This window comes from Arachis stenosperma, chromosome 4 (genome assembly GCF_014773155.1).
Source record: "Arachis stenosperma cultivar V10309 chromosome 4, arast.V10309.gnm1.PFL2, whole genome shotgun sequence".
Lineage (NCBI taxonomy): Eukaryota > Viridiplantae > Streptophyta > Magnoliopsida > Fabales > Fabaceae > Arachis > Arachis stenosperma.
Window position 1 is genome coordinate 135,715,050 of NC_080380.1, and position 23,094 is coordinate 135,738,143.

Genomic DNA, 23,094 nt, shown 5'->3' on the forward strand with positions numbered 1-23,094 from the left:
ATTTAAATTAAAAATAATTATTTGAGCTCATCAACAGATTGATATATAGAATCTTATCCGTTTTGAAAGTAATCTTCATAGTATTATATTTAAATCTCAAATTGTTATTTTATATCAAATATTTTATAAAATTGTTATATTACTCATATAAAATTTATCCTAACTCTAAGTTACTAAATAAAAACCTAATTCTAACCTAATTTTACAAATCAACCTGGTTCATACACTTAGAAAAGAAGAAAACAGAAGGGAAAAAGGGGATAAACGGGGAAGAGGAGAAATCGAGAGGGGAAGATGGAGAGCTCGAGAGTCAGGGAGCAAGGGAAGGGGAGGAAGACGCCGCGATGATTAAGGAGGCTTCGACTTCTTCACCCTTATGCATTCGTCGCTGCCACTATCATCAACCGAAGCTGCTGCGCATGGAGAGAAAGGGAGACCGCGCCCAGTCGTCACCAGCGCACTAGTGTCCTACTGCTGCCGCCATCGCGCCTGGGTGTTGCCGTTAAGCTCGCAGCTACCGTCACCATGGAGACTTCCACCATCATCTCTGAAGTCGCTCGTCGGTTAGGGCAGGCAGAGGGGGAAATACGAACAACCAGGAAGAGGAGAAGAACACTGGTGGGTGTTTTCTTAACCATTGCCGCCGAAAAAAGCTCTGCCACGGTTGTCTCCTCCGTCACTACCACGATCGTCGTTCCGATTCCCATTCTCAAAACCGTAACCCCTTTCACCCTTATTCTGTTTTAAACTTTGTTTCTTTGCTATGTTGAGAGAGGAAAAGATATTTACTCTATGCTTTATCTACTTTGCCACTTTGTTGGTTAAACTGAAGTGAATGATACCCGCTTTTTATTTTCACAGGTGACTGCGTTAAATTGCATCTTAAACACGATGTTCAGATGATTTTCTTTCTTTTTTGTTATTTTAAGAATAAACCCTTAAATCAGTTCCTCAATGATTACTGTCTCTGCTGCATTAATGCTCTAAATATTTTTGTCACCAAACTAGTTTTTCAAGTTTGCAACATAATTACCAACTCATATTTTTTGTGCCACTACTTTAGGTTTTTTTTTTTCAATTTAAAAAATCTAGTCATTTCAAGAAATCTTGTGGTGCCCATAATCTCTGATGCCTTCGTTCATGAGAGAAAAATAACACTTTATGATTTAGGGTCTTTGCTTGCTGCAAGTGTCTTCCAATATTTATATATATTATCTTCCTCAGTATTGAAAATATTTATAAATTAAACTATCCTTTTGCCACATTCTTAGGTTGTCCAAGATGTCTAATTGTTACTCTTTTATAATCTGTCATGTTGATTGCAAGGTAGTTCTGCAGACTGCATGGAATGTCGGTAGGGATGAAATTTAGGCAGGTGCTAATCTAGTTCCTATAAGTCAGAACTGCCCTTTCAACCTTGTGTCATTCACTCATCAATTTTGGTCCATGTTTTTTACATCTCACTTTTCTTTGATTCTGTTACTTGATGATACAATTCTGTACCAAGACCAATAGCAAGAATTTCTGTTGGAATTATGGCTTTGACTCTCTTGCTTTTTGTGCTCAAGTCAGTCCTCTCTACGGTGTTCTTTGCTTTGGTAAGCTTTCCTTTTTTCAAAAATAAAAAAATTCATCAAATTAAAGTTCTATTGATATTGTTTGTACAAGTCATTTATTTCATGAGAGATAGAAATATAGTAATCTAGGTTACAGTTCACTAGATCAATACATTGATTCGGCTATGCCAAAATCAAGTTAGTATCGTCCTATTAGCTTTTAGGACAATCTTTTATCTCCATTCATCAAGAGAGATACTGTTCACACTTATGTGGAGATTCTGTTATTACTCGCGTCACACAGCTAGCTGAACTAATTTTATTGGGGAAAAAGTTAAACTTAGAATGAATTGAAATCAAATGAAGCCATATATAGTAGTTTTGTGTTGTCTATGTCTTGCATAGAGAATTATCATTCATGGTTCAAGAGGCAATGCAATACCGTGAGGAGCTAACAAAGGAAATAGATGTGCTCAAAGAAAAACTTGAAGAGCAACGAACACGGAAAGAGAAAGAATTAGCTCTAATGTAAGCTCAATTGGAAGCTCAACAAGCCGTTGTGAACTCTTTCACAGCGCGCTTTGACAATAAAAGAAACTAGACCCTAAAGGTACTCCTAAAATTGCTTATGATTTTAATACATTTTCCTAGATGATTCCTATATTATTAGTATTAATTTGTATATGGATCTATTTATGACATTTTACTTGTATCATGGTTGAGAAATGACAAATGTCCTATTATTTGGTTTGATAATTTTGGTTGTGTATTGGCTGAGAAATAAGTTGTGAATTGGTTGTTTTTGTTGAAACCGTAGACGGTGGAAATATCCAAGTTTTAGGGGAGGTTCTGCCAAAATTTTTCTAAACAGTTTAGACTGGCATACACGTAGTTCTCATTCTTCATGGCAATGGAAAATGAACTGAGTTACTTTGCCGTCTTCTTTAGGAGATTCGATGATATGTTGTCATTCACGGTGACAAAAGCATGCCACAGGTTCTGCGCAAATGTGAAAACCTTATCAATTTTCTCGATCCTTCTACTACTGTTCTTGATGGATGTGGCTCTGTCCTGCGTCCAGGACAAGCCGGTATTTCCTGAGGAGGAGTCACGTAAGAGGGTAGAGGAAGATGATAGATGGCATGGTTAAATGCTTCTGAAAATATTTTGGACCATGAAAGGGCTGAAGAAACCGATGTTACGGCTGATGGCGGTTGTGGCATTCAACTGGGTGACATTGTTCGGGTTCTTCTGGTACATCTCTGATTGGATGGGGAGCGAGGTGTACAGTGGGGAGCATAAAAAGCTTTATTCTGTTGCAATACCATTATATACCATAGGCTACTGGTATGGAGTTCGGTGTCTTATGCTAACTTGGGCGGTTACGGGTCTTATATCCTTGGCTGTGGAGCCCATTGGGCGAGTGGTGCACGAAATTGCAATCACACCTTTGCCATCCCGCACAACTAACCAGCAAGTGCACTGGGTCGTCCAAGTAATACCTTGCGTGAGCAAGGGTCGATCCCACGGAGATTGTCGGCTTGAAGCAAGCTATGGTTATCTTGTAAATCTTAGTCAGGATATCAGAAATTATCAGGATTGATTGTAAAAAGCACAAGAACATGAAATGGTTACTTGATTTGCAGTAATGGAGAATAGGTTGAGGTTTGGAGATGCTCCATCTTCTGAATCTCTGCTTTCCTACTGTCTTCTTCATCAAACACGCAAGGCTCCTTCCATGGCAAGCTGTATGTAGGGTTTCACCGTTGTCAATGGCTACCTCCCATCCTCTCATTGGAAATGTTCAACGCACCCTGTCACAGCACGGCTATCCATCTGTCGGTTCTCAATCAGGCCGGAATAGAATCCAGTGATTCTTTTACGTCTGTCACTAACGCCCCGCCTTCAGGAGTTTGAAGCACGTCACAGTCATTCAGTCACTGAATCCTACTCAGAATACCACAGACAAGGTTTAGACCTTCCGGATTCTCTTGAATGCCGCCATCAGTTCTAGCTTATACCACGAAGATTCCGATTAAAGAATCCAAGAGATAACTACTCAATCTAAGATAGAACAGAGGTGGTTGTCAGGCACATGTTCATAGTTAAGAATGATGATGATTGTCACGGATCATCACATTCATTCGGATTAAGAACAAGTATTATCTTGGAATGGAAGCAAGCATGATTGAATAAGAAACAGTAGTAATTGCATTAATCCATCAAGACACAGCAGAGCTCCTCACCCCCAACCATGGGGTTTAGAGACTCATGCTGTAGAAAGTACACAAGAAACGTGTAAAAAATGTCATGAGGTCATAAGGTACAGATACAATGTCAAAAGATCCTATTAATAGTAAACTAGTGTCCTAAGGTTTACAGAAATGAGTAATTGACAGAAAAATCCACTTCCGGGCCCACTTGGTGTGTGCTTGGGCTGAGCAATGAAGGAATTTCGTGTAGAGACCTTTTCTGGAGTTAAACGCCAGCTTTCATGCCAGTTTGGGCGTTTAACTCCAAATTTTATGCCAGTTCCGGCGTTTAACGTTGGAATTTCTGTAGGTGACTTTGAGCGCCGGTTTGGGCCATCAAATCTTGGGCAAAGTATGGACTATTATATATTGCTGGAAAGCCCAGGATGTCTACTTTCCAATGCCGTTGAGAGCGCGTCAATTGGGCTTCTGTAGCTCCAGAAAATCCACTTCGAGTGCAGGGAGGTCAGAATCCAACAGCATCTGCAGTCCTTTTCAGTCTCTGGATCAGATTTTTGCTCAGGACCCTCAATTTCAGTCAGAAAATACCTGAAATCACAGAAAAACACACAAACTCATAGTAAAGTCCAGAAAAGTGAATTTTAATTAAAAACTAATAAAAATATACTAAAAACAAACTAAAAGATACTAAAAACATACTAAAAACAATACCAAAAAGCGTACAAATTATCCGCTCATCACAACACCAAACTTAAATTGTTGCTTGTCCCCAAGCAACTGAAAATCAAAATAGGATAAAAAGAAGAGAATATACTATAGACTCCAAAATATCAAAGAAACATAGCTCCAATTAGATGAGCGGGACTAGTAGCTTTTTGCCTCCGAACAGTTTTGGCATCTCACTCTATCCTTTGAAGTTCAGAATGATTGGCATCTATAAGAACTCAGAACTCAGATATTGTTATTGATTCTCCTAGTTAAGTATATTGATTCTTGAACATAGCTAGTGTATGAGTCTTGGCTGTGGCCCAAAGCACTCTGTCTTCCAGTATTACCACCGGATACATACATGCCACAGACACATAATTGGGTGAACCTTTTTAGATTGTGACTCAGCTTTGCTAAAGTCCCCAATTAGAGGTGTCCAGGGTTCTTAAGCACACTCTTATTGCCTTGGATCACAACTTTATTTCCTTCTTTTTCTTTCTTTTTCTTTTTTTTTTCGAAAATATATATATATATATATATATAGATATATATATATATTTTTTCACTGCTTCTTCTTGCTTCAAGAATCAATTTAATGATTTTTCAGATCCTCAATAACAGTTCTCTTTCTCCTCATTCTTTCAAGAGCCAACAATTTTAACATTCTCAAAACAACAAATTCAAAAGACATATGCACTGTTCAAGCATTCATTCAGAAAACAAAAAGTATTATCACCACATCAAACTAATTCAACTAGTTTCAGAGATAAATTTTGAAATCCTGTATTTCTTGTTCTTTTGTGATTAAAGCATTTTTCATTTAAGAGAGGTGATGGATTCATAGGACATTCATAACTTTAAGGCATAAATTTTATTAATTATAAACTAAGAACAAGACTCAAATATAGATATAAGATGAGAATAAAAAATAAAAATAGAAAACAAAACAAAAGAAAACGAAAAACATAGGCTCTTAATGATAGAGGTTTTCACAGAGTTAGGACTCAACAACCTTGATTTTGAGAAGTGGATGCTCCCTCAGCTTGAGAGGAGAACTTTTGGCGTTTCATCTCTTGGATTTCACGCCCCTGCTTCTCTTGTTCCTTCAGCAATTTGCAGAGCATGCAGTTCTGATTCTGCTGTTCTTCCTTAAGTTGCTCCATAGTCTCTTGCAACTTGTGATAGATGCTTCCAGGCTGGCCCAGTAGCCAATTTCAGGAAATTCAGGGAGGAACTCATGCGCCCTCCTTTTGATAGAGTTGTCTTGCACTTGTCCTTCCATTGACTTCTTGGTGATTGGGTGTTCAATGGGTATGAATTCATCTACCCCCATCTTCACCCCAGCCTCTTTACAGAGCAAGGAGATTAAGCTTGGGTAAGCCAGTTTGGCTTCAGTGGAATTTTTATTTGCAATTGTGTAAATCTCACAAGCAATCACATGATGGACCTCCACTTCTTTTCCAAGCATAATGCAATGAATCATCACTGCCCTCTTGATGGTGACCTCAGAACGGTTGCTAGTGGGCAATATGGAGCGCCCAATGAAGTCTAGCCAACCTCTTGCAATTGGCTTGAGGTCTCCCCTCTTGAGTTGGTTAGGGACGCCCTTAGAATTGGTTATCCACTTAGTTCCAGGGAGGCATATGTCCTCTAGAACTTGATCCAACCCTTTATCTACTCTCACCATCCTCCTATTAAAGGAGTCAGGATCATCTTGAAGTTGAGGTAGTTTGAAGATTTCTCTTATTTTGTCCAGATGGAAGTACATAACTTTCCCTCTGACCATAGTTCTGTAGGTATGGTAAGCGGTTCCAGTCATTCTCTGCTTATCTGTCAGCCACAGATTTGAGTAGAATTCCTGAACCATGTTCCTTCCAACCTTTGTCTCAAGATTGGTTAGAACTTCCCATCCTCTGTTTCGAATTTGCTCTTGGATCCCCGGATATTCATCTTCTTTCAGATCAAATTTCACTTCCGGGATCACTGACCTCAGACCCATTATTTTGTGATAATGGTCTTCATGTTCTTTAGTTAAGAACTTTTCTTGATTCCAAAGATTCTTTGGATTATTCTCTTTCTTGCCTCTTAAATTGGTTTGTTTTCCCTTAGGAGCCATGATATTGATGAATCTTGGCTTAGTGATCACGGAAAAGCACACCAAACTTAGAGGTTTGCTTGTCCTCAAGCAAAAGAAACGAGAGAAGAGAGGGGGAGGAAGAGGAAATTCGAATGGTGTGGTTGGAAGAGGGGGAACAAACGTGTATTTATAAGGTGGGGAGGGGAGTTTTCAAAAAAAGAGAAATTTGAAAGGAAATTTGAGAAGATATGAAAAGAGATTGAGAAAAGGGTGAAATTTTTGAACAATGTTTGTAATTGATTTGAAATAAATTTGAAAAATGGTTTTGATTTTTGAAGATTTGAAAGTGAATGATGAATGATTGAAGTGTGATTTTGTAGAAAAGTATGGGTAAGAAAAGGAAAGTTTGAAAAAATTTGATTTGAAAACAAAATTGTGGTCCCCCCACCTTGCTGGCGTTAAACGCCCAGAATGGCACCCATTCTGGCGTTTAACGCCCATTTGTTGCCCCTTTTGGGCGTTTAACGCCCAGCCAGGTACCCTGGCTGGCGTTAAACGCCAGAAATCCTTCTTCACTGGGCGTTTTTCTAAAACGCCCAGGATGCTGCACACCTGGCGTTAAACGCCCAGAATGGTGCCCATTCTGGCGTTTAACGCCCAAAATGGTACCATTACTGGCGTTAAACGCCCAGAATGGTGCCCATTCTGGCATTTAACGCCCAAAATGCCCCTTACTGGCGTTTTTTCGCCAGTGATCTCATTTTCTCTGCTTTTTGAGCTGAATCCTTCTGTAACTCTGTGAATTCCTTCATTTTTGATACTTGCCTCTGTAAGAACAATTCATACAACTTCCTAATGACTGGGTTGCCTCCCAGCAAGCGCTTCTTTACTGTCTTTAGCTGGACTTTCACTGAGAATCATTCAAGTCTCAGTTTTGAGCACTCCTGCTCAAAATTGCCTTCAAGATAATGCTTGATTCTCTGTCCATTAACAATGAACTTTTTGTCAGAATCAGTATCCTGAAGCTCAACATATCCATATGGTGACACTCCCGTGATCACATACGGACCCCTCCACCGGGATTTGAGTTTTCTTGGAAACAATTTGAGCCTAGAGTTAAAGAGCAGAACCTTTTGTCCTGGCTCAAAGACTCTGGTTGACAACTTCTTGTCATGCCATTTCTTTGCCTTTTCCTTATAAATTTTTGCATTTTCAAAGGCATTGAGTCTGAACTCCTCTAGCTCATTTAACTGGAGCAACCTTTTTTCACCAGCTAACTGTGCATCCATGTTTAGGAATCTGGTTTCCCAATAGGCTTTGTGTTCCAGTTCCACAGGCAAATGACAGGCCTTCCCATACACCAGTTGGTATGGAGAGGTTCCTATAGGAGTCTTGAATGCTGTTCTGTATGCCCACAGAGCATCATCCAAGCTCTTTGCCCAATCCTTTCTCCGGGCTATCACAGTCCGTTCTAGGATTCTTTTTAGCTCTCTGTTAGAGACTTCAGCTTGCCCATTTGTCTGTGGATGATATGCAGTTGCCACTTTATGGCTAATTCCATATCTAACCATAGCAGAGTATAGCTGTTTGTTGCAGAAATGAGAGCCCCCATCACTGATTAGTACTCTGGGAACACCAAATCTGCTGAAGATGTGTTTCTGGAGAAATTTGAGCACGGTCTTGGTATCATTAGTGGGTGTAGCAATTGCTTCTACCCACTTAGATACATAGTCCACCGCCACCAGAATGTAAGTGTTTGAGTATGATGGTGGGAATGGCCCCATGAAGTCAATTCCCCATACATCAAACAATTCTATCTCTAATATTCCTTGTTGAGGCATGGCATATCCGTGAGGCAGGTTACCAGCTCTTTGGCAACTATCACAGTTACGCACAAACTCTCGGGAATCTTTATAGAGAGTAGGCCAGTAGAAGCCGCACTGGAGAACTTTAGTGGCTGTTCGCTCACTTCCAAAATGTCCTCCATACTATGATCCATGGCAGTGCCATAGGATCCTTCGTGCTTCTTCTCTGGGTACACATCTGCGGATCACTCCGTCAGCACATCTCTTAAAGAGATATGGTTCATCCCAGAGGTAGTACTTGGCATCTGAAATTAATTTCTTTCTCTGCACTCTGCTGTACTCCTTGGGTATGAACCTCACAGCTTTATAGTTTGCAATATCTGCAAACCATGGAGCTTCCTGAATGGCAAAGAGTTGCTCATCTGGGAAAGTCTCAGAGATCTCAGTAGAAGGGAGGGACGCCCCAGCTACAGGTTCTATTCGGGACAAATGATCAGCTACTTGGTTCTCTGTCCCTTTTCTGTCTCTTATCTCTATATCAAACTCTTGCAGAAGCAACACCCATCTTATAAGCCTGGGTTTTGAATCCTGCTTTGTAAGTAAGTATTTAAGAGCAGCATGGTCAGTGTACACAATCACCTTTGATCCCACTAGGTAGGATCTAAACTTGTCAATGGCATAGACCACTGCAAGTAATTCTTTTTCTGTAGTTGTGTAATTCTTCTGTGCATCATTTAGAACACGGCTAGCATAATAAATGACATGCAGAAGTTTGTTATGCCTCTGTCCCAACACTGCACCAATGGCATGATCACTGGCATCACACATTAATTCAAATGGTAATGCCCAATCTGGTGCAGAGATGACTGGTGCTGTGACCAGCTTAGCTTTCAGGGTCTCAAATGCCTGCAGACACTGTGTGTCAAACACAAATGGTGTGTCAGCAGCTAACAGGTTACTCAATGGTTTAGCAATTTTCGAAAAATCCTTAATAAACCTTCTGTAGAATCCTGCATGCCCCAGAAAGCTTCTGATTGCCTTAACATTGGCAGGTGGTGGTAATTTTTCAATTACCTCTACCTTTGCCTTATCCACCTCTATTCCCCTGCTTGAAATTTTGTGCCCAAGGACAATTCTTTCAGTCACCATAAAGTGACATTTCTCCCAGTTTAGAACTAGGTTAGTCTCTTGGCATCTTTTCAGAACAAGTGATAGGTGGTTAAGACAGGAGCTGAATGAGTCTCCATATACTGAGAAGTCATCCATGAAGACTTCCAGAAATTTCTCTACCATATCTGAGAAGATAGAGAGCATGCACCTCTGAAAGGTTGCAGGTGCATTGCACAGACCAAAAGGCATCCTTCTGTAGGCAAACACGCCAGAAGGGCAAGTAAATGCTGTTTTCTCTTGGTCCTGAGGATCTACTGCAATTTGGTTGTAGCCTGAATAGCCATCCAAAAAGCAGTAGTAATCATGACCAGCCAGTCTTTCTAGCATCTGGTCTATGAATGGTAAAGGAAAATGATCCTTTCTGGTGGCTGTATTGAGTCTTCTGTAATCAATACACATGCGCCACCCTGTGACTGTTCTTGTAGGAACCAGTTCATTTTTTTCATTATGAACCACTGTCATGCCTCCCTTTTTGGGAACAACTTGGACAGGGCTCACCCAGGGGCTATCAGAAATAGGATAAATAATCCCGGCCTCTAGTAATTTAGTGACCTCTTTCTGCACCACCTCCTTCATGGCTGGATTTAGCCTCCTCTGTGGTTGAACCACTGGTTTGGCATTATCCTCCAACAGGATCTTGTGCATGCATCTAGCTGGGCTTATGCCCTTGAGATCACTTATGGACCACCCAAGAGCTGTCTTGTGTGTCCTTAGCACTTTAATCAGCGCTTCCTCTTCCTGTGAATTTAAAGCAGAGCTTATAATCACCGGAAAAGTGTCACCCTCTCCCAGAAATGCATATTTCAGGGATGGTGGTAGTGGTTTGAGTTCAGGCTTAGGAGGCTTATCCTCCTCCTGAGGAATTTTCGAAAATTCCTTTGCCTCCTCTGGTTCTTCCTGATCAGTTTGAGCATCTTTGAAGATGTCCTCAAGCTCTGATTCTAGGCTTTCAGCCATATTGATCTCTTCTACCAGAGAGTCAATAATGTCAGCGCCCATGCAGTCATTTGGTGTGTCTGGGTGCTGCATAGCTTTTACAGCATTCAACTTGAACTCATCCTCATTGACTCTCAAGGTTACTTCCCCCTTTTGTACATCAATGAGAGTTCGTCCAGTTGCTAGGAAAGGTCTTCCTAGAATGAGAGTTGCACTCTTGTGCTCCTCCATTTCCAGCACCACAAAGTCAGTTGGAAAGGCAAATGGCCCAACCTTGACAATCATGTCCTCTATTATGCCTGATGGGTGTTTAATGGAGCCATCAGCAAGTTGGAAGCATATCCTGGTTGGTTTGACTTCTCCAATCAACCCAAGCTTTCTGATAGTGGATGCAGGTATTAGATTGATGCTTGCTCCAAGATCACATAAAGCTGTCTTGGTGCAAGTGCCTTCTAATGTGCATGGTATCAGAAAGCTTCCAGGATCTTGAAGCTTTTCTGGTAAGCTTTTTAGAATGACCGCACTGCATTCTTCAGTGAGAAATACTTTTTCAGTTTCTCTCCAATCCTTCTTATGACTTAAGATTTCCTTCATGAACTTAGCATAAGAAGGTATTTGCTCAAGTGCCTCTGCAAACGGAATCTTTATTTCAAGAGTCCTTAAATAGTCTGCAAAGCGAGCAAATTGCTTATCCTGTTCCGCTTTGCGGAGTTTCTGAGGATAAGGCATCTTGGCTTGATATTCTTCAACCTTAGATGCTGCAGGTTTATTCCTTACAGAAGTGGTTGAAGAAGCCTTTTTAGAAGGATTATTATCAGCACTCTCAGGTGTCTGATCCTCCCTTGGCGTTTGAACACCAGGATTGGGTGGAAAATGGGCATTAAACGCCAACTTTTCCCCCTTTTCTGGCGTTTGAACGCCAGAACTGGGCAAGGAATGGGCGTTTAACGCCAGCTTTCCTTCCCTTTCTGGCGTTTGAACGCCAATATTCCTCTCTGGGCTCTTACTGTCCTCAGAAGAATTTTGAACAGTGGTTTGGTTGTCCTCTGTCAATTGTTCCTTGTTTGGCTTTTTGCTCTTTTGAACAGTGTTATTCAAGGTCTTCCCACTCCTCAATTGAACTGCTTGACACTCCTCTGTTATCTGTTTAGATATTTGCTGTTTTGCTTGATTCAACTGTAGTTCTATGCTCTTATTAGCAACTTTAGTTTCATGGAGCATCTCTTTAAATTCTGCTAACTGTTCTGTCATCAGGAGCAGTTGTTGATTAAGCTCATTCATCTGTTCCTGAGGATTAGGATCAGTGACTAATGCCATGACCTCCTCCTTTGGAACGAACTCATTGCTAGAATATAAGTATTGGTTTCTAGCAACAGTGTCTAACGAAATTGCAATCACACCTTTGCAATCCCGCACAACTAACCAGCAAGTGCACTGGGTCGTCCGAGTAATACCTTGCGTGAGCAAGGGTCGATCCCACGGAGATTGTCGGCTTGAAGCAAGCTATGGTTATCTTGTAAATCTTAGTCAGGATATCAGAAATTATCAGGATTGATTGTAAAAAGCACAAGAACATGAAATGGTTACTTGATTTGCAGTAATGGAGAATAGGTTGAGGTTTGGAGATGCTCCATCTTCTGAATCTCTGCTTTCCTACTGTCTTCTTCATCAAACACGCAAGGCTCCTTCCATGGCAAGCTGTATGTAGGGTTTCACCGTTGTCAATGGCTACCTCCCATCCTCTCATTGGAAATGTTCAACGCACCCTGTCACAGCACGGCTATCCATCTGTCGGTTCTCAATCAGGCCGGAATAGAATCCAGTGATTCTTTTGCGTCTGTCACTAACGCCCCGCCTTCAGGAGTTTGAAGCACGTCACAGTCATTCAGTCACTGAATCCTACTTAGAATACCACAGACAAGGTTTAGACCTTCCGGATTCTCTTGAATGCCGCCATCAGTTCTAGCTTATACCACGAAGATTCCGATTAAAGAATCCAAGAGATAACTACTCAATCTAAGATAGAACAGAGGTGGTTGTCAGGCACATGTTCATAGTTGAGAATGATGATGATTGTCACGGATCATCACATTCATCCGGATTAAGAACAAGTATTATCTTGGAATGGAAGCAAGCATGATTGAATAAGAAACAGTAGTAATTGCATTAATCCATCAAGACACAGCAGAGCTCCTCACCCCCAACCATGGGGTTTAGAGACTCATGCTGTAGAAAGTACACAAGAAACGTGTAAAAAATGTCATGAGGTCATAAGGTACAGATACAATGTCAAAAGATCCTATTAATAGTAAACTAGTGTCCTAAGGTTTACAGAAATGAGTAATTGACAGAAAAATCCACTTCCGGGCCCACTTGGTGTGTGCTTGGGCTGAGCAATGAAGGAATTTCGTGTAGAGACCTTTTCTGGAGTTAAACGCCAGCTTTCATGCCAGTTTGGGCGTTTAACTCCAAATTTTATGCCAGTTCCGGCGTTTAACGCTGGAATTTCTGTAGGTGACTTTGAGCGCCGGTTTGGGCCATCAAATCTTGGGCAAAGTATGGACTATTATATATTGCTGGAAAGCCCAGGATGTCTACTTTCCAATGCCGTTGAGAGCGCGTCCATTGGGCTTCTGTAGCTCCAGAAAATCCACTTTGAGTGCAGGGAGGTCAGAATCTAACAGCATCTGCAGTCCTTTTCAGTCTCTGGATCAGATTTTTGCTCAGGACCCTCAATTTCAGTTAGAAAATACCTGAAATCACAGAAAAACACACAAACTCATAGTAAAGTCCAGAAAAGTGAATTTTAATTAAAAACTAATAAAAATATACTAAAAACTAACTAAAAGATACTAAAAACATACTAAAAACAATGCCAAAAAGCGTACAAATTATCCGCTCATCAGCGAGCTGGAAATTTTATTCTTGCTAGTGGCTTGGCAATGACACTTTACATCAGCAAGCTAGCTAAGGACGAGCGGCTCGAGCGCAATGATTTAACCTTTACTCGTGATCCCTCCAACGACATTCGGGATTGGGTCTTGCGTTTTTTCGGCGTTCTCGGCATTCCCCTTGCAGTAATTAATAATATCTTTTTATCGTATCAGATATAAATTGTATGCCATATTAGGATATATTCTTATTTTAAATGATTATTCATTCTAACTTCAGTAAAATTGACCATGTGAATTTCTTATTTTTAGACATATTAATTGTACTCTTATTTGGATTTCAGATAACATTGAGTGTCGCGCTTGCACTAGCATCCATCTACTCAAACGAGAGTGGTGCAGGAAAAGGTATGATACTCATCGTAAATGATACACTACAAATAATATTATACTAAAATACGATGACATCCACTTTTTAAAAAAAGTAAAGTAGAATATAATTTGTTTACAGATAAGCCATGACCAATAAGCAAAATATAACTCACTAACATTTTTTAGGAAAAAAAAATAGAAACCAATTATCTTTTAATCAAAACCACCATATTAGAGTATTTTTCATTTTATTTTGAATTTTCGTCAATTTATATGAAAAATTATTGTGAAAAAGTTTATCCATTTTTTCATGTTAAAAATTTGCAAGTTTACCTCTCAATCTTATAATTGGGGTTTCGAAGGTCAGAATATATTTATTAAATGTATAAGTATAACTTATATATTAATTAGAGCAAGTAAATATCCTTATTTTGTGTCGTTTATATTATTTATTTAGAAATATATTCAATACTGATATAAAAGCTAATTGATCTATCAGGACAAATATACTAAACTATTTTTAGAACTACCCCTAAAAAATTTTTATTTGAAATAACGGAATTAACCAACAAGATGTATGTATGTATGAATGATGTAATAATGTATGTAGATTATAGTGACAACACTAAGTCTGCCTTAGAACAACGTGTTTGGAGGTAGAAACCTGTCCACCTTCGAGGTAGGTGCAGTAGCAACCGCCGTGAGCTGCTGAATGACAATTTTTTTCCTGCATTCTTCGACGAAATCATACGCTATTAAAAGCGGTTAAAAAAGTTGTTCTCCCCATCGGTGATTTTCATTTGGTGTATTTTCTTGTATTGTTCTCTTATTTGGATTCATTGAAATTGGTTTAGGATTGAGTTTAGAATATACCTAATTTATTAATGTTATATTTTTTTATATTAATATTATATTTAGACAATTAATAAAGGTAATTAAGATGATACTGAAATATAACTTTATAATCTCACTTTCTAAAACTAACATTTGTTTATGTAATCCTTTCACAACATTTGTTTTACCCTTCTTAGCATTTTGAAACGTGCTATAGGCATAAAATCATGTTTATTTTTTTGGTTGGTAGAAACTCTGGCTTAGCACCACTATCCTGATACTAGACATTTTTAAGTAAAACAATATTGTTTGTTTGTTTTATTTATTGCTTTTAATTTATTTTTTAAACAAGAATGTTTACATTGCACAGTTTTGATCTTATGTTATTGTACTATTTTAGTCCTACCAGAGAGGATGTTCTCAAGAATATAAAAAATCTGCCAGGAGGAATTCTTACTTACCCGTCTCACATACTAAAGAATTTTTCATGTTTGAAATTTTTAGGTTTACCCCTCAATCTTGCAATTGGAGTTTCGAAGGTCATAAATATATTTATTAAATATTTAACTTATATGTTAATTAGGACAAGTAAATATCCTTACTTTGTATCATTATGTTATCTATTTGATAATATCTTTAATATTGATATTAAATCTAATTAATCTATCAGGAAAAATATACTAAACTATTTTTAGAATCACAAAAAAAAAATTATTCGGAGACTGATAAACCCCATTTTGAGGGTTTATCTTGTGCCAATTTCAGGGGTTTTATCAATGATTCCACATACCTTTCGCATGAAAATACAAGGCTTTGTGTTCCTTTCCTAATTTTTCCTCATGAATGAAAACATGCTTATTTTGCACTAAATTAGATACATTTCTAATCTTCTCTTGGTACCATTCGATGCCGTGACCTATGTGTTAAGTGGTTTCAGGATATAGGGCAGGGATGAATCGGAAGAGAGAAGGAGAATGGGCGCAAAGGAAAGGAGCATGAGAAATTGAGTTTTGGGAACTTCAACAAGGGCGCGTGCGCGCACTTGGCGCGCCCGCGTGGATTGCGCCGCTAGAAGTCAAAGCCAAGCCATGAGCCGGCATGTGTAGCGGCTGGGCCCTAATCTCCATGGGCGCGCACGCGTACGTTGCGCCTCCGCTCGCATTGCAAGATATCCCAGTGGCGCGCACACGTGCTTTGCGCGTGCGCGCCGATGCTCGAATATGATTTTTTTTAGAAGTCACGTGATCTGGGTGTGGAGACAGTTGGAGATCTCATCTTGGGGAAGTGCCTTGGCGGGAAGGGCTTAAGGAGACCAAGGGTTGAAAGGTTAAGGGACTTTTGGCTCATTTTTACATGTTTCTAGATTTTTCTCTTTGTGGTAGTTACACTCTTGGGTAGAGAGAGAGATCTCAAGCTCTCATTAGGGTTCATCTTCTTCAATTTTTGAATTCTCAATCACTCTTTGGTGAGATCAATTTGCAATTCTCAATTTACTTTGTTCCTATTATAGATCTTCTTCTCTAATCTCAATTAGTACTTGTAATTGATCAATTCTCATAGATCTTAGATTCAACTTTGTGGTTTTGGAATCTATCAATTTTTGAGAAGTTTATTTCCATTGTTGTTCTTGGTTAATTGTTGTTAGTTCCTTGTGTTGAAGCACTTTCAATTCTACTTTCTTCTCATTTTTACTATGCCTTTCATTCTTGCTCATCACTTGTTTGATAAAATGCCAACATTAGTTATGGAGTAAAAGTTCTTTCTTGGCATAGGGTTTGGACCATTAGGAAGAGTTAAATAGTTTATGTCAATTGTTGATTTGGAATTAGAAATTGCTAATTAACTTGGAGTGCACCAAAGCTAGATTTCCCTAAGGTAAAACTAGGACTTGTGACTCAAGTTAGTTACTCTCATTTGACTTTCTCCTGTACCTAGGGGTTGACTAAATGAAGCAAGGCCTAATTGTTATCATCATTGAAGGAACTATAGGGATAAAATTCCTAATGCCAACCCTAGGCCAAGCTTTCTAAAGATTGATTGTTTGTCACCTATTTTGCCAAACCTTCAAAGAATCATAACAAGACTTCCTAATCAATAAGATGCATTCTCTAGCAATTCCAAGGGAGGACGACTTGGGAGACTAGTACTCTCGGTTATAGATTGTAGGATTGTTTGATGCGAAGTTTAAGTGTCGGTTAGACTATACTTACGATCGTATTCATCATTGAATTCTAAATCGACATGCTAAAATTTCGTTTATCAGAGACCCCAGGAGCATTTCACAATTCCTCTCCCAGCGGATGCGCTAACGTACAAAGTCCTCTTAAAAAGAAAGTTTTAATTTTAAAAGTTTAGTAATCAATTGAAATAATTTCTCATAATTTTATGGAGTATTTGTCAATTATATTTTGCAAATAAATAAAAATAATTAGTACCTTTGAAACAAGTGGCTTTCAAGGGTATTCAAGGTGAAGCATCGAAAGTCTTTCTGACAAAAAGGTAGAGTTTATAAGATGAGAGACCCATTAACTTAACACCTTATGGTTTTGGGTTGGATGTGGTGTCTTCTCATTTTATGTTCTCTCACTGGATTCCTTCCCAAAATCTCCCTAGTGGTCGAGAGCTCCTCCATAGTGGCCCAACAAGTGATATCAGAGCCGATGGTGGCCCAACAAGTGGTATCAGAGCTGGTGGTGACCCAACAAGTGGTATCAGAGATGATGGTTAATCGGTCTGGCAGTTTTAAAGGGTATTCAAGGTGAAGCATTGAAAGCTAGTTATGATCTGGAGTTACGATACCTTATTTTTTTACCTAGTTCGAAAGCTCTCTCACCGCATAGTCTCTCCCTCAAAAGCTATCTAATGGTCATGAGTTCACCGCCATAGTTGGAATCGGGCTCAACACCGGCGCAGATCCCACTCTAGAAGCTGGTTATGGTAGCATCTATGCCCACTGGGATCCACCTTGTCAACGCTGTTCAGATAGCATGGCTAATACCGGCTACGTAATTCTCGGAGTACTGGATATATGGGCCTCTTTGGTGTGGCTCGTCGGCACCATTTCTAGCTCTGTTCTCCATCCTATCCTCAGTTATTACAGCAACCGAGCAACCTGTAAACTCGGGTAGCACCGTCCTTTCATCTTTGCGGGTGTCGTTGCTGTCATCATAGCTTTTTTGACAATTGGCTTTGTTGTAGACATCAGCTACGTCTTTGGAGACAACCTCTCTGAGAGAACTCGGCCACGTGCCTTAGCCATTTTTGGAATTGGATTATGGATGTTGGAGATTTCGATTAACATGATCAATTCCCACTGCAAAGACTTCCTTGATGACCTTGCCAACAGAGACCAACAGACGATTAGACTGGCATACACGTACTTCTCATTCTTCATGACAGTGGGAAATGAACTGAGTTACTTTGCCGGCTTCTTTAGGAGATTCGATGATATGTTGTCATTCACGGTGATAAAAGCAAGCCTGGGCTCTGCACAAATGTGAAAACCTTATCAATTTTCTCGATCATTTTACTACTGTTCTTGATGGCTGTGGCTCTGTCCTGTATCCAGGACAAGCCGACATTACCTGAGGAGGAGTCACGTGAGAGGGAAGAGGAAGATGATAGATGGGCAGTGGTTAAATGCTTTCGGAAATATTTCGGACCATGAAGGGGCTGAAAAAACCGATGTTATGGTTGATGGCGGTTGTGGCATTCAACTGGGTGGGCTTGTTCGGGTTCTTCTGGTACATCTCTGATTGGATGGGGAGCGAGGTGTACGGTGGAGAGTATGGAAAGCTTTACTCTGTTGCAATACCATTATATACCATAGGCTATTCGTATGGAGCTCGGTGTCTTATGTTAACTTGGGCAATTACGGATCTTATGTCCTTTGCTGTGGAGCCCATTGGGCGAGTGCTTGATGGCACCAAGAACCTTTGGACACCTGGAAATTTTATTCTTGCTGGTGGCTTGGCTATGACGCTTTACATCAGCAAGCTAGCTAAGGACAAGCGGCTCGAACACAATGATTTAACCTTTACTCGTGAACCATCCAACGGCATTTGGGCTTGGGTTTTGCATTTTTTCTGCATTCTCGGCATTCTCCTTGCGGTAATTAATAATATCTTTTTATCGTATCAGATATAAATTTTATGCCATATTAGGATATATTCTTGTCTTAAATGATTATTCATTTTGACCTCAATAAAATTGACCATGTGAATTTCTTACTTTTAGACATATTAATCGTACTCTTATTTGGATTTCAGATTACATTGAGTGTCGCGCGTGCACTTGCATCCATCTACTCAAACGAGAGTGGTGCAGGAAAAGGTATAATACTCATCGTTAATTATACACTACAAATAATATTATACTAAAATAGGATGACATCCACTTTTTAAAAAAAGTAAAGTAGAATATAATTTGTTTATAGATAAGCCATGACCAATAAGCAAAATATAACTTACTAACATTTTTTTAGGAGAAAAAAAATTAGAAACCAATTATCTTTTAGTCAAAACCACCATAATAGAGTATTTTTTATTTTATTTTGAATTTTTGTCAATTTATACAAAAAATTATAGTGAAAAAGTTGATCCGTTTTTTCATGTTGAAAATTTGCAGGTTTACCTCTCAATCTTATAATTGGGGTTTCGAAGGTCAGAATATATTTATTAAATGTATAACTTATATATTAATTAGAGTAAGTAAATATCCTTATTTTGTGTCATTTATGTTATTTATTTGGAAATATCTTTAATACTGATATAAAGCTAATTAATCTATCAGGACAAATATACTAAAATATTTTCAGAACCACCCCTAAAAAATTTTTATTTGAAAAAACTAAATTAACCAACAAGATGTATATATGTATGATGTAATGATGTATGCAGATTATAGTGGCAACAGTAAGTCTACTATGGAACAACATGTTTGGAGGTTGAAACCTGTCCACCTTTGAGGTAGGTGCAGTGGCAGCCGCCGTGAGCAGCTGAATGACCATTTTTTTTCTTGCATTCTACGACGAAATCATACGCTATCAGAAGCGGCAAAAAAAGTTGTTCTCCCCATGGGTGATTTCCATTTGGTGTATTTTCTTGTATTATTCTCTTATTTGGATTTAATGAAACTGGTTTTGGATTGAGTTTAGAATATACCTAATTTATGAATGCTATATTTTCTTTTTATATTAATATTATATTTGGACAATCAATAAAGGTAATTAAGATGATACTGAAATATAAACTTATAATCTCACTTTCTAAAACTAACATTTGTTTATGTAATCCTTTCATAGCATTTGTTTTACCTTTCTTAGCATTTTGAAACGTGCTATAGGTATAAAATCATGTTTATTTTTCTGGTTGGTAGAAACTCTGACTTAGCACTACTATCCTGATACTAGACATTTTTAAGTAAAACAAGATTATTTGTTTGTTTTATTTATTACCTTTAATTTATTTTTTAAACAAGAGTGTTTACATTGTATAATTTTAATCTTATATTATTGTACTATTTTAGTCCTACTAGAGAAGATGTTCTCAAGAACATCAGAAATCTGCCAGGAAGAATTCCTACTTACCAGTCTCACATACAAAAGCATTTTTCATATTGAAAATTTTTAGGTTTTTTCCCTTAATCTTGCAATTGGAGTTTCGAAGGTCAGAAATATATTTATTAAATATTTAACTTATATATTAAGTAGAGCAAGTAAATATCCTAACTTTGTATCGTTTATGTTATCTATTTGATAATATCTTTAATATTGATATTAAATCTAATTAATGTATCAGGAAAAATATACTAAACTATTTTCAGAACCACAAAAAAATTATTCGGAGACCCCAGGAGCATTTCACAATTCCTCTCCCAGCGGATGCGCTAACGCACAAAGTCCTCTTAGAAAGAAAGTTTTAATTTTAAAAGTTAAGTAATCAATTGAAATAATTACTCATAATTTTATGGAATATTTGTCAATTATATTTTGCAAATAAATAAAAATGATTAGTACCTTTGAAACAAGTGGCTTTGAAGGGTATTCAAGGTGAAGTATCGAAAGTCTTTCCGGCAAAAGTAAAGTTTATAAGATGAGAGATCCATTAACTTAATACCTTATGGTTTTGAGTTGGATATGGTGTCTTTTTATTTTACGTTCTCTCACTGGATCCTTCCAAAATCTCTCTGGTGGTCGAGAGCTCCTCCATGGTAGCCCAATGATAAACCCCATTTTTAAGGTTTATCTTGTATTGAATTTAGAGTATTTTGATAACCTTTTCTCGCATTTAGCCTATGAATTGGCATGGTTTTGTAATCTCTCCCGTATTTGTGCTTAAGTGTAAAAACATGCTTTTTAAGCCTTATTTTGATGAATTTTAATTCCTTTTTGATTCCATAAGATGCCTTGATGTGTTTGCTAGTAATTCCAGGATTGAAATAGGCTAGGCATGGATCAAAGGAAGCAAGGAAGGAAGCATACAAGTGGAGAGAAGCATAAAAAGTCAAAGAAGTGAAATCAGCCAAGCACGCGCACGCGCACAGGGCGCTCGCGCGCACATCTCAGAATTAGCCAGGGACGCGCACGCGTACCGTGCGCGCACACGTCGAAGTTCGCACATGACTTCATTAAAAGCAACACGTGCCTGGCGATTTGGAAGGGTTTCTAAACCCATTTTGGCGCCAATTACTGATAGAAAGGAATAAAAGGATCAAGGATTGAAGGGGGAAGACATTAGAAGTTAGTTACCATTAGTCATAGCTTTAGTTTAGAGTAGTTTTAGAGAGAGAAGCTCTCACTTCTCTCTAGAATTAGGATTAGGTTTAGGTTAATCCCTCTTCTTAGATCTAGGTTTAATTCATGCTTTGATTCACTTCTCCTTTATCAATTCTTAATCTTCTCCTTCTTCTCTTTCTAGTTATGTACTTTAATTCTTGCAACTCTTCATTTTGTTTTGGATAGATTGTTGTTCCTTTGTTTTCTTTTAATAATGCAATTTGAGGTAATTCATGATAATTGTGATTTCCTTGATTGTTGTTGTTAATTCTTTGTATTCAATTGTAGTTAGAATTCATTCTTGTTGTGATTTACTATACTTTTCTTTTGTGCCTTCCAAGTGCTTGATTAAATGCTTGGAAGAATGTTAGATTAGAATTTTATGTTCTTGGCTTGAGAAGGTAACTTAGGATTTCTTGAGTCACTAGTGTCCAATTGATTGCTAGTTGATAGCCATTAACTCTAGCCCTCACTAATCAAATTAGTGGAAAGCTAGGATTTATGGACTAGGATTGATATAACTCACTTGACTTTCCTTTGTTAATTGATTTAAGGATGAATAAGTGGGATTAATCCTTGCAACTACCATACTTGTGGCTAGTGATAATGATGAAGACCCTTGACAACCAAACCTTGCCAAGACCATTTTGTTAATAAAGTTTTCTTACCATTTACTATTCATATTTCTCATCCAAAACCCCAAAATAAACAAGTCGATAACCAATAACAAGAACACTACCCTGCAAGTCCTTTGAGAGACGACCCGAGGTTTAAATACTTCGGTTTATAGATTTTAGGGGTTTGTACTTGTGACAAACAAATTTTTGTATGAGAGGATTATTGTTAGTTTAGAGACTATACTTCAACGAGTTTTCATTTGTGAAATTCTAAACCGTCAAAAATCCAATCATCAAAATGGCGCCGTTGCCGGGGATTTGCAATGGTGTTATGTTATTGGTTATTGTACATATGTGAATAGTGTAAATAGTTTGTCTTTTGCTTGTTTACTAGATTTTGTTAGTTTATTTTGTTTTTCCATAATGAATTCTCACTTTGGCTATGAGTTTGGCTCTAATTGTGTTGTAGGAAATGTGAACTTCAATGATAACATGTACCAAGGATGGAACACTCCAAGATGGGAGGAGCCTCAAGGAATTGATCACTCCTATTGGCGTCAACCTCCGAAAACTTATAGGTATAATTCTCATCCTAATGCATGTCAATTCAATGGCTATGGTGACTCCTTTTATGACAATCAACCACCACCATATGCCTATGAATCTTATTCTCAACATGATGCTCAACCATACTCACAAGGCCCTTTCTACCAAGTACCTTTATGTGACCCTTATCCATCATATAACCAATCACCCATACCACATCCTTGTGATCACTATGAGCAAGAACCTTTAGAACCACCACAACCCTATCAAGATTACTACCAAGAATCACCTCAATGCACATCTTCTCCACAATTTTACCAAGAGGAACCACCTTCCTACCATGAGCCCTCCCTCCAAAATAATGAAGCTTCCTACTCACCCCAAGCCCCAATAGACGATCCTCTCACTTTGTTACTCCAAGGACAAGAAGCCATGAAGCGGGATACACTTGAGTTTGTGACCAATTTGACCAAGGTGGTGCACACTTTAGCCCACCAATGCTTGAATACTCAAGGTACTTCCGTGACCACATGTGAGAAGTCAAAAGAAGAGCAAAGTATGAAGGAGAAATTAGAAAATTCGGTGGAAAAGGAG

General features: G+C 38.5%; 1 protein-coding gene and 1 pseudogene across 13 annotated transcripts; both read left to right on the plus strand.

Annotated features, from left to right (window-relative positions):
* The first annotated feature begins 201 nt into the window (after positions 1 to 201).
* LOC130977141 (uncharacterized) lies at positions 202 to 16,851 on the plus strand. Of its 13 annotated transcripts, none has more exons than XR_009084856.1 (6): positions 202 to 717; positions 862 to 1,598; positions 1,962 to 2,166; positions 13,701 to 13,764; positions 15,067 to 15,101; positions 15,500 to 16,191. XR_009084856.1 is itself a non-coding variant. In XM_057902165.1 (6 exons), the coding sequence occupies exons 1-6, from the start codon at positions 526 to 528 to the stop codon at positions 15,559 to 15,561; spliced, it is 489 nt and encodes a 162-aa protein (XP_057758148.1). In that variant the 5' UTR covers positions 202 to 525; the 3' UTR covers positions 15,562 to 16,173. The 13 variants fall into 13 exon arrangements, 3 of the variants coding, with proteins under 3 accessions (XP_057758148.1, XP_057758149.1, XP_057758150.1); XM_057902165.1 differs by lacking the exon at positions 1,962 to 2,166 and having other exon boundaries at positions 1,331 to 1,375; positions 1,508 to 1,598; positions 15,500 to 16,173; XR_009084854.1 differs by having other exon boundaries at positions 862 to 1,375; positions 1,508 to 1,598; positions 13,701 to 16,851.
* Positions 16,852 to 17,496: 645 nt separating this feature from the next.
* Positions 17,497 to 19,608, plus strand: LOC130975619 (sucrose transport protein SUC1-like; annotated as a pseudogene).
* The last annotated feature ends 3,486 nt before the right edge of the window (positions 19,609 to 23,094 follow it).

Coding starts and splice junctions, on each gene's coding strand:
- LOC130977141 (XM_057902165.1), top strand. CDS start 526: ATGGAGACTTCCACCATCATCTCTGAAGTCGCTCGTCGGTTAGGGCAG. Junction 718..1,330: donor CGATTCCCATTCTCAAAACC/GTAACCCCTTTC, acceptor ATTGCAAGGTAG/TTCTGCAGACTGCATGGAAT. Junction 1,599..13,700: donor CTACGGTGTTCTTTGCTTTG/GTAAGCTTTCCT, acceptor TTTGGATTTCAG/ATAACATTGAGTGTCGCGCT.